This window comes from Phalaenopsis equestris, unplaced genomic scaffold (genome assembly GCF_001263595.1).
Source record: "Phalaenopsis equestris unplaced genomic scaffold, ASM126359v1 Scaffold000392, whole genome shotgun sequence".
Taxonomy (NCBI): Eukaryota; Viridiplantae; Streptophyta; class Magnoliopsida; order Asparagales; family Orchidaceae; genus Phalaenopsis; species Phalaenopsis equestris.
The window spans coordinates 514,911-527,239 of NW_018164834.1; the positions used below are offsets into that span (position 1 = coordinate 514,911).

Below are 12,329 nucleotides of genomic sequence, written 5' to 3' on the forward strand. Positions count from 1 at the left end.
TGATATTAGCAATGAGGTTTTGTCACACTTCTCCTTCACTTCCGATCACTCAGATGGCTTTTCCAGTTAACTCTCATGGCAATTTCTTTCAAGCTCATTAGTTGGCTCGTGAGCCTGCTGTTAGTACCGTGAGCTGAGCTCGAACTCAAGTCTGAGCTTGTATTTTGATAAATAAGTTGAGTTCAAGTTATGTATTGCTCGAGCCCGGCTTAACTCATTTACACCCTAGAATGAATCATGAATGATTTTTTATACTTTTGTATTCATGATTCATAGAATTTTCATGAAAATAACTTATTTGCAATGCAGGGTTAAGACTTGAAATATTATCCCCTTCTTAGATTTCTTATTGATGGGAAGCCAGACGTGTTGGTAACAACTTTCATTCTTATTGTTGGGAACATTAATGAATTGAATAATTTAAATGTTTTGTTTGGATCAAAGTTTATAAAATTAAATCCCTGGCTTGGTTGGTTAAAAAAAAAGATAATAATACTAATAATATATTGACCTGTACTTGTGAACCTTAGTATCGCATGCTTCAAGTTTTTTTCTTAAAATGGTACATTCCATCGTTATGGCAACTTGAGCATTTATTATTGTAATGTGAACACTTGTAAAGGGAAGGAGAAGGAGTGAATTAGATTAATGCGGAGAATGAAGGAGAAAATGAGTAACACGCATTTAGAATGTAGTTTTGAGTTGGGAGATGAAAGACAAAAATTCTAAGAAAGAAAAGCCTTTGAAGTGAAGGTTGTGGAGAAACTAGGGTTGAAGCTTGTGGCTACAGGGAGCTTCGGTATCACAATCGGGATAGGGAAGGTGAAGAAAAGTTGGGAAATTGGGTTGGTTCTGACACTATATAACTTACACTAAGGTGGTAAAAGACTTTCTTTAGATTTGAGCAACACAGATGTGATTTTGGGAATGAAGTTGCTACGAACATTGGGAGAAATGAAGGTGGATTGGAAATCCTTGACAATGAAGTTCCAAGTGGAGAGTAGGAATGTGGTGTTAAGAGAAGATGTTAGTTTATGCAAAATCATAGTGTCGCTTAAAACTATGGTCAATCGATTCGGCGAGCGGGACTGGGTTACTTGTGGAGTTGCAGAGCATCGAGGAGATACAAGAATCAGAACTGACAGTTTCCGAAAGGGGTCCAACATCTTGTACAACAATTTACTGATGTCTTCCAGCAGCCAAGCGGGTTACCTTCTCTTGGGTAGCATGAGCACGTTATTACATTGAAGGATGGTGTTTCTCCCATCAACATCAGACCATACAAGTACCCCCAGATTCAGAAGGATGAGATAGAGAGCTAATGCGAGAGATGCTTGAGGCTGAAATTATCAAACCTAGTGTGAGCAATTTCTCCAGTCTCGTTCTGTTGACGAAAAAAATGGCAGTTGGAGATTCTGCGTAGACTATCGGGCTTTGAACAAAAAAACGGTGTTCGACAAATTTCTTACTCCTGTGATTGATGAGTTACTGGATGAACTTTATAGTGCAGTTATTTTCTCAAAAATTGATCTTAAGTCAGGTAACCACCAGATTAGGATAAATTCAGTGGATGTGCATAAGAGAACATTCAGGACACATGAAAGACATTATGAGTTCTTATTCATGTCGTTTGGTCTCACCAATGCCCCAACGACATTTCAATCGCTCATGAATAGGGTTTTTCAATCTTATCTTTGAAAATTTATCCTGATTTTCTTTTATGATATTTTGATCTACTGTCGTATAGAGACAAAGTATATGGGGTACTTGAGGACAGTCCTGGATACGTTAAGAGAACACCAGTTGTTTGCTAACTTGAAGAAATGTTCTTTTACACACTTATAGGTGGAGTACCTGGGACATGTGGTGACTAGAATGGGGCAGCAGTGGATCAGTCCAAGATCAAAGCTATGAGTGATTGGCCCTTACTAAGGAATTTAAAGGAGTTAAGAGGATTTTTTGGACTCACGGGTTACTACCAAAAGTTTGTGAGAGGGTATGACACGACAGTCTGTCGTTGACTGAGCAGTTGAAGAAAGACAATTTCAAATTGGAGGAAGCAACAACGCAGACATTTGAACTTCTGAAGAGGGATATGACCGGCGTACCAATATTAGCACTTTTAGATTTCTATAAACCATTTGTGGTGGGGACAGATGCGTCGGGGTACGGATTGGGAGTTGTGCTCATGCAGGATCAGTGGTCGATTGCCTGCTTCAGTCAGGTTCTAACGACCAGAGTGACACTAAAGTCAGTATATGAAGGAGAATTAATGGTAATTTTCTTGGTCATTCAGAAATGATGGTCTTGCCTATTGAGACGAAATTTTTGGTTAGGACATATTAGAGGAGCTTAAACGTATCTTCTGGAGCAACGAATGGTGACTAAGAAGCATCAGAGATGGCTAACCAAGTTATTGGGGTATGATTTCAAGATTCAGTTCCAGTCATATTGTAAAAGAAGGCCGCTGACACACCTTCGAGAAAGATGAAAGAGCCCCAATTGACGACCCTATCGGTAACCTTGGTTCTAGATTAGGAAGCCCTGAAACATGAAAGTGAATAAGATGAAGAGCTAAGCAAGATAAAGGCTGAGATACTATAGGATCCAAACAGTCATCCAGGATATGCATTTTTGAGGGGGCAGCAGCTACTCCACCAACGATTCATGCTATCCAACACATCGAAGTATATTCCCATATTATTATAGGAGTTTCATGACAATGCGATCGGGGGACACTCGATGATGTAGAAGACCTACAATCGTCTGGCGGCAAAACTTTATTGGGTGGAGATGCATAGAAATGTCGAGGATATGTTGGCAAAATGTGATATATGTCAGCGACAAATACTTGTCCACGGTTCCAGGAAGGTTACTGCAGTATTAGCATTACCGTGGAAGGTGTAGGAAGAAGTGACAATTGATTTCATCGAGGGATTGCCACGGTCAGAATAGTTCACGGTGATCATGGTAGTCATGGCCCGCTTGACTAAATATGCACATTTCATTCACTTATGACATCTCTACACGACAGTCTCAATCGCGACGTTGTTTATTCGAAAAGTGGTCCGTTTATATGGGGTGTCAGAATCAATTGTATCGGATAAAGACAAAATATTCCTCAACTACTTTTGGAATGAGCTATTCAGGTTGCAAGGGACAACCTTTAAAAGAAGCACAACATATCATCCCTAGACTGATGGGCAAATGAGGTTGTCAACAGGAGCGTGGAGACATACCTGCGTTGTTTGTATCTGATATATTGAAGTTATGGGCTAGTGGATTGCATGGGCATAATATTTGTACAATACTTCATACCACACCTCAGCACATATGACCCCTTCAAGATATTATATGGGTGGGATCCACCTCACTTAATATATTTTGTACATAGTATCATATCGATATCTTGTGTCGATCAATATTTGGAGAGGGACATGCTACTGACAGAGTTCAAGGGGCATTTACTAAGAGCTCAATAAATCATGAAGAGTAAATCAGATGAACATAGGAGAGAGGTGCAGTTTCAACCAATGGAAATGATCTACTTGAAACTGAGGCCCTACCGATAAAAGACATTGGCTAGACGGAGGAGTGAGTAACTTTCACCGCAATACTTTGGACCATATGAGATGTTGACACGCATTGGGACATTAGCTTATCTTCTGAGGTTACCACCATCGTCCACACTACAACTGATCTTTCATGTGCTACAACTGAGATGGGTGATTGGAGATGATTATGGAGTCATTAGAGTTCGAAGAAGTGCGTCGAGGGGTAGAGGGAGCAAAGGAGGTATTGGTTAAGTGAAATGGGTTGTCAGACTATACAACAACATGAGAGCCTTACTAGGTGATCCATAAGTAGTTTTCATCCTTCCACCTTGAGGACAAGGTATTTGTTTCGGAGGGAATTAATGTTACCCACAACATAGTGTCTGTCCACCCTGGACTAGCCAGAAACCACATAACCGGCCCACAGGTACGCTGGTCTGAGTCACGTGAAGAAGCGGAACGAGTAGAGCGGGCCGCAGAAGGAGCGGAGCGAGCAAGGCACACAACGAAAGCGAATCAATAGAGCGTGGAGTCCACTATGGCCATAATCACGTATTCAAGAAGGAGGAATTAGAGGAGTTTGAAGGGAAAGTGGAGAAGGAAAGTTTTTGAAATGCTGGAAGGGGATTCGATTAAGAGGGTGAACCTTGGGTCTGCTTTCTTTAGGTATATTTTGTTGTGATTGTTATTTTCCTTTCTTCATGTGGTGTTCCCAGTGACGTCTAAGGTGTGGAAGAGACAATCTACCTCTCGAATAGTAGATCAACCATGTATCTTACTTGTTTTCCTTTGGTTTTTCTAAGTCCAGTCATTGTTTGTATTTCTTCCACCTATCTATTGTCGTTTCGTTGTGTTTTGTTCACTGATTTTAATACGGAGGCGTATCATATTGGTGGTTGGTATTTGGTTATTCAAATATATATCCAGGTATTCTTTTATTTTATTTTGTAGAAGTATATGAAATATTAGATTTGGATAGTTCTTATGACTTATTCTTATGTTTTAATCATGCTATATGTTAGTTGCACAAAGCATTCAGGTAGCAAGTGAGGGATGTATTATCATTTAGGGACATTTACATGCATACCACACAATTCCTATGTATTTACATATCTACTACCTAAACTTTGGATTTTATATTTATATCACCTAAATACTTCAAATCACATAAAAAATACTACCATTTTAACTTTTAAAATGTGAAATACACCTTTTCATACATAGGTGAAGTGGTATGTATGTAAAAATTGAAGTTAAGGTTTTAGATATCTGAATACACAGGAAGCAAGTATATGTATGCAAATACTTCCTATCATTTATTTTTGAATTAAAATGGAAGAAGTGCCTCCTTCCATCATCTTTTTTAGTGCTCAAATGTTCAGATTATATGCTGCCTTATTTTTCTTAAGAACTTATGGTTGCTTCTATTACTCGTGCAGGAACAGATTCTGTGAATATTGTTACACTTGGTTCAATTGAAATTTTTAGTGCTCATGAATGGTTCCCTTCAAAACCCACTGTCTATTTTCATTGTCGAGGAGAAGAGAACAAAACTGTTTTGCCGGACGTGAAGAAAACACATGTTCTATATAATTTCAAGGGCGAAGAGTCATGGCAGGTGATGTGTCTACTGGATGTTGTGAAATTATTTCATCGTCATTTTGACCGCGAATGTCATTTACTTTCTTTCTTCTTAGATTTATAGTTGACATTTTTGCATGATCATAAAAATAGTTATTATATGCCTAATGTGTCCTTTCGTCCACTTCAGGTCTGAACCATTGGTATGCCATGTTTAACGAATTTGAAAGATTCTGTTGTTCAAGTTATATAAGCATTTTTGTGGTTGCATTTTGGGAACAATGTCATATATTTCTTAGTAAATTATTTTTCGATGTTAGAAAAAGTTATTGTCTAAGCTATAATAATAAGCACAATTAAATCTAAAGAATCAAGCCTACAAGGAATATAATATAAATTACCTTATTTCTCTGTGTTTATATCTAACCATGTGAATAAAATAAGCCTACTAGAAATATATCATAAATTGTGTGTGAAATAAAATAAACTGATTATTTGCATTTGCACGCGCGCGTGTGTGCAGAGGAGAATTAGTAGTGAGATAAAAAAGAAGAGAAAAATAGTTTTAGTGGATAAATATTTTGTATCCTTATGCTTATCTCTTGAATTAGTGGAACAGATATATCCATGCATCAGTGGACTTAGACAGACCTCAATGGACCGACCACATAGATGTTTTGTTCATGTACATGGCATGCTCAAAATTTTGTGAAGTGTTTCAAACCCAAATTTTGAGTTCTAACATGTGTCGAACAAACTTGACATTGGGGATACAAAAATGTTATTTTGTCCATCTTTTATGTTTTTTCTTATTAAAACCTTATATGGCTACTCAATTTAAACCGCTCACACTTGTTATGTACTCTCTCAACAACTTTTTGCACATTTCTTATGTTCAACCTCTTCCAAGCCCTAGAGGTTTCTTTGTGTAAATTGCTTAAAGAGTCGATTCTCATCACTGATTTTTTTCACGTTATATATTCATCTTTGTAAATCTACTTTGACAAAAATCTGAATAATAATGCCGGCCCCTCATCATTCATTCTCGTTGGGTGATTGTCTTGGAGCCGTTTTTTCTACATTGCTCCAACTTCTCGGAGTGCATCGTAGCATCTCGGCCATCAGATTTGGAGTGTTAGTGCTCTTCCATGTCAGTCCCACAATCACCATTACACTCTCGAGCTATTCAATTCCTACTCGTTGCCCTATCATTCCTTCATCTCTTACCTCTTTTGGTATTTAGCTTTATTCAACTCTAAGTCTCTAACTATACTTTCAATTTGTTATTTTTCTTGGTGCTAGTTTCTTTCCATTCAAAATTGGAAATTACTATTTTGTTATACTTCTTATGATAGTAACAATTTTTTTTTTTCTTCTGTTATTGTTTTTATGACTAATGATTAAAGTTAATAGTGGATGCCTTTTTCTTTTTTATTGTTGAGAACAAAATTGGCCTCCCACCTATGGAAGCCTTCATTATGTATTTGACAGACTTTAGGCAGATATAAGCTAAATCTTCTGCACATCTTTTATCATTATTGTCCACCACAAATTTCGTATTTGCAGAATGACTTCTCTTTGGACCCTTTATGTCCTTTGAGCTTAACAAGCATGAAAGTTAATAATTTTATATTATTTTGCTTTTATCTACAGCCACTAACAGAGCTTCCCGACCAAAAATGCAAGAGATGTGGTTTTTATGAAAAGGATAAATTTAAATCAGATGATGTCTTCGATGAATGGGAGCTCTGTGCAGCAGATTTTGTTGATGGAAAATATCTACGCTTTAAGGAGAATGAGTTCAATGCAACATTCATCTGTCCTCTCTGCAATGCTGCTGCTGGTTAGATTTTTTTTTCTTTTTTTTCAGACGATTTACATACATGACACTCAATTCCTATGTATTTGCATATACTACCTTACATACACACCATCTTACTTAAGCATGAAAAGGTCTATTTTAAAAGCAGATTTTTCATTTGATTTGTAAGATTTGGGTGGTATCTATGTAAATGCACCTTCTTTATGTTTATTGTTTATTTTTTAATACAATAAAAAATATGTTCCTAAACTTCACTTTCTTCTAGTCTTTTCTGTAATTCTCAGCACTTGTAGTGTGTTTTAATACAGCAGCCATGATCCACCTGTAAATTATCCTTTCTGATCCCGCTGCTTACTAGAAGGATAAAATCATGCATATTTCTGTCACGTAAAATTAAGAATTTCTGGGGTTACAGATGCAATATACGTTTTCATGCATGTAAATTTCAAAGTTTTGGGTATTTGATATATAAATATAGAAGTTGTGGCAAACTCGGAATACCGCTTATTTCTCAAACTTCTCTTCAAATGTGTATTTGCATGCAATGAAATGTTAGAATTTTTCTATTCTGAAGTGCAAGATAATGTTTTTTTTTTTCGGGCAGATGTGCAAAATAACGCAACTTCTAGCATGCAATATTGTGCATTTACATCTCTCACACCTAAACATTGATATTTACGTGCATGACATTTGAAGCGTTAAATCTATGCATAAAAATGTGTATTGCGTTCCAGTTAAGACTTGTAATTCAGGATAAAACCGTACTTTGATGAATCTGATCAAAAGTTGTCTTGGGTGAAAGATTCCGAGAAAGAGCAGGGCCAGATTACTTCTACAAAGCGCAGTAAGCGAAATGTGGCTCTCATAGTGATAATCTGTGCATTGGCATCTCTGATTGTGATGGCTGGAATGGTGGCTGCTTACAAGTACTGGCAGAAGAGGAAAAGGGAACAGGATCAGGCACGATTTTTAAAGCTCTTTGATGAGGGTGATGATATTGAAGATGAACTCAGTCTTGACCCTGTGTTTTAACTTTATAATAAAATGTATATAAATGACACATTTTTCTTTTTCTTTTTCTGTTTTTGTGTAGTTTGTGTAGCGTTATATCTGATAGAAAATCTTATTTTTATGGGCATTGAATGCAAAGTTTTGTTTTATAGGATAAATATGAGTAGTGAAACTATTGGTAGACTCCACTCGTTTACCCCCCTCCTCACCCTTTACACCGCTGCTCACACTCACATGTTTCATTAAAAAAAGACGGCTAAAACATTATATTTAAATTTTAGATAAATAAAATTTCATACTAAAGATTCAATAAAAATAAATGATATATTAAAACTGTATGAAATATTTTAGCGTTCTAAGTTTTAGGCTGATAACAGGCTTTTCCAAAATTATACCATTTATCCAGCAATTATAAGAAAATAAAAACTAAACAGACATTTTATTTGATCGATTATAAAATTTTATCTATGCTTTGGTAGGGGTGCGCCAAGCTCCCGCAATAGTGCAACGCAAGAGCGACGCCTAAGAGCCCCAGCAGCAAGCTACTGTAATGGGCCCTTCCCCAATAAAAATTAATTTAATATCATAGTGAGCCTATGGCCCACGTATCAGATATTAAACTGATAAGAACAGATACTACACTTGATCTTAGCCAAAAGGCCGAGAAAGGTATGATTTGCACATTATTTTCGGATTGTTTTATACAACAACGATGCTCCCTTCTGTGTAGCCTTAACGATGTGGGACAAAGAAGATTTCGTTTATGCAAGGCTTTTGCTATGCGAGTTCTTTATGTCAAGCAATGTTTGATAATTGCTGTTGTTATGCAAGGCTAATTAAAATATTATCAGATTAATTATACTTAAATAAATTTACTTATTATTTAATTATTAATTAATGGAAAAATAAATATAATTTCCTTATTCATCCAATAAATTTATAAGTAATTATTAATAGCTATAATTAATTATTCTTTTTTCAATATTAAATTTCGATTTAATTATTAATTAAATAAAAATTTTATTATGTAAATATATTATTATCAATTAACAATTTTGAAATTACATATTAATTGAATTTTAGAAGTTAATTAGTTTGTTTGTTTTGGATTTTTTTTAAAAGTCTAATTTACATGATCCATTAAATCTAATTATGATTTGTTGATAAAGTCTAACAATCATAAGTAATTTTTAAAACCTGACAAAAATTATCAAATAATTTCACAGGATTTAACAAGATTTATTGAATTCATTGTTAAATAATTTTTGGGATTTAACCTTTCAGGATTTACTAAATCTGAATCTACATAATTTACTAAATCCTACTAAGATCTCATTTGAGGATGCCTCATCTTTTAAGGAAGTAAGTTTAAAAGCAAAATCATTGATTGCGCCGTTTTGAAGTTCCTCCCCTCTGCAGATACATTCTCCAGTCGCCTCCAACATTCTTGCATCAACAATTTTGAACCATCACTACTTAAAAATGGGATTTTATCATGAATTTTGATATTTTTGTGAGAATTTTAAAAATGACTGGAAGTGCGTGCTACATTTGTAAATAGCAATTTTTAGGGTGATATATATATATATATATATATGTAAACAGCAAAAAAAATAAATCATAAAAGCATAAAACAGCAAAAAAAAAATATGAGAATAATCTCAAATGGACGATGAGTTTTAGGGTATGTTTGGGACAGCTGTAGCTTATTAAATAATCTACTGATAAGCTGATTAAAAATAATCTGTCGATAAGCTAGGTGCGATGGCTACTGCAAATTTTATTTTGTTTGAAAAGTCAGACCGCAGCCAGAAAGCTGTCACCGCACCTAGACAGGTGTGGTGTGAAAACATTGTTTTCAGCGTTTTGAAAACGCATAAGCCGCCAAAACATAGTTTACCCAAATAGATCAACTGCGTTTTCAAAACACCACCGTACCAAATAAGCTGCCCCATTCAGACCATTAGTTATACAGTTAAGTTATTTATTGCAAGTAAAATTCTTAAAAAAAGAATGAATCAATAGGGTGTTGGTTCTGTAAATGGTTGTTTCTTATATGATAAATATAATTTCAATATCGTATATCTTTTAAAAATAAATGTTTGTCTTTACGTTTTAAAAAAAAATTAACTCTATATGCATGTAATTGGAGAAATATACCTGCCATTTATTTATTCTTAGGTAAATATTGTCATATATTCATCTTAGAAAAAGTCAGCTCTCACGTAATGGCAGATCGCTTATCAAAGCTTATTATAAGAGGAAAAAAATTTTCTATCTGAGTGAGGACGCAACGCAGCATTACGTGCGGACTCCAGTGATATGTCATCACATCTACTACAACGGCTCACCTCATAAAATATTAAGAAAATAATATTTTTACAGAAGTTATTAAAGTGGAACAACAAAGGTTATTGGGTTTTATTGGGGGTTTATTATCGGGGTTATTGCAGAGAGTTATTGAAGTGGAACCGATAATATTATTGAGGGGTTATTAGAAGGGGTTATTGAAGTGGAACCGCAAAAGTTATTGGGGGTTATTGAAATGGAACAACGAAGGTTATTGCAGGGTTATTGCGGCGTTATTGGAGTTAATACCCAATAACCCTGAAATAACAATGAATTCAACGGTCAACTGTTCCAATAACCTCCGCGGTTTCACTTCAGAAAAATTTATGTTTTTAATATTTTATGAGGTGGGCCCGATGTAGCACATGGCGACATGTTATTGTGCGCACTCTGCAGGGAAAATTTTCTCATTATAAGAGATATTAATTGGAACAAAAGCTGTAAGAAGACGTGAATACTGAGTGTTCATTATTTCTCTAGCGAGCGTCCAACTTCTGTTTGCCCCTGATGTCAGTGTGGATTACATTAAACCGTTATGTAAGTGTTTCATGGCACAACATCGTGATGTGATTCATAATGTTATCATCGAGCATATTTTTTTTCGCCATACAACCAGCTTAATTAAATAGTTCTCTTATTTAATATAGTTACACACACACCTGAATCAAACTTTAATTTTATTTAATAAAACAAATAGTGAATGTATTTCATTTGGAATCAATTTTATATTTTGTTTTATATTTAGTCATTTTTTTATTTGAAGTAAATATATTTGACATATTTGATTAAGGAATAATTATTTTATAAAATACTGAAAATACTTTAATTTTGAGTGTTTTTCAAACAGTGTTTATTTGTTAAAAAAATAAAACTATGTTAAAATACGTTAAATAAATATATTTTAAAAATAAAAGTATTTATAACAAAAAAAATTTGATCCCATTCCTCAGTACAACGATTATGGGCCATAATTTGAAGTTTGAAAGCTTCAACTTCTAATTCTCTTTCATTATAAATCGCCACAATTGGCGAGAAGAGTACTCAAAGATTAATCAGCTCTGAACAATCCTCACTCGCAGATGCCTTCTCCTTCATCTTCTTCCTCTTCTTCTTCATATATTAATCTCCGCAAATGGGCAGAATCAGACGCTGAGTTTGTCAGGTCACTATCTTCAGTTAGCCTCAGTACTGAGAACCGGGCATGTTGGCCGCCGGCGAGCCCAACAGTAATAGACAGCTTCTCCTGTCGGCAACTCTATCTCAGAAGCTATGCCTTCTCCAAGAAAGAGCCGTTGCCAAAAAAAGCTATAAAGTGTTTTGAAAAATTCAAGAGAAAAGCCATTGATCACCTTCATTGTTTTTCTGATGACATCAGTTATGTCAGTGGAAAGGAGGATAAGAAGAAGATGATTCTCAAAAAGAAGAAGAAGAAGAAGAAGAAGAAGGGGAGGTCAGTCTTCTTCTCTGTTCTTCATCGTCTTCTCTCCTGTGGAGGTTGCTTTCAGGTTGTTGATGGCGGGAGTAGCGCTGTGATTCATGTTTTGTAGGCTAAGGATGATATAAATCCACTTATAATTATAAGGGGGTATATTTGTAGTGGGAGAAAAATAGTATTAAGATTTCCCAATGTAAAATTTCTATTTTTTTATGCATAATAAAAATGGGATTTTTAAGTTCATTGCACAATAGTTAGTTGGGGAGTGCTTTAGCTGCGCGTAAGGGGTAGTAGCTGCTTCTTCGTTGTTTTAGCTGCGCGTAAGGGGTTGTAGCTGCTTCTTCGTTGTTTTAGCTGGTGATGGAAACTGTACTCATCATATGTGTTTGATGTTAAGATTTGAAATTTTAAGATTAATTATATAAGTAGATATGATTATGTTAGTAGAAAGATGATTGTTATTTTGACCCATAATTATTGAACTAAGGTAAAAGAGTATTTTTGTAATGTGGTACCGCTCACCTACCACATCTCACATACCGTTCACCTACCGCTCACCTACCTCCCACCTACCACT

At 35.3% G+C, this 12,329-nt stretch overlaps 2 protein-coding genes across 2 annotated transcripts in view; both read left to right on the forward strand.

The window, feature by feature from the left end:
- LOC110026686 overlaps positions 1-8,106 on the forward strand; it is a 9,273-nt gene extending 1,167 nt beyond the window's left edge. Inside the window, exons 2-4 of the mRNA XM_020727733.1 lie at positions 4,994-5,172; positions 6,789-6,978; positions 7,760-8,106. Coding sequence (XP_020583392.1) covers positions 4,994-5,172; positions 6,789-6,978; positions 7,760-7,989 — 599 coding nt within the window. The 3' untranslated portion in view covers positions 7,990-8,106. The remainder of the gene's footprint in view (positions 1-4,993; positions 5,173-6,788; positions 6,979-7,759) is intronic.
- A 3,290-nt stretch (positions 8,107-11,396) lies between these two features.
- LOC110026671 lies at positions 11,397-11,864 on the forward strand. The gene has a single exon (XM_020727709.1). The coding sequence runs from the start codon at positions 11,397-11,399 to the stop codon at positions 11,862-11,864; it is 468 nt and encodes a 155-aa protein (XP_020583368.1).
- The last annotated feature ends 465 nt before the right edge of the window (positions 11,865-12,329 follow it).

Coding starts and splice junctions, on each gene's coding strand:
- LOC110026671 (XM_020727709.1), top strand. CDS start 11,397: ATGCCTTCTCCTTCATCTTCTTCCTCTTCTTCTTCATATATTAATCTC.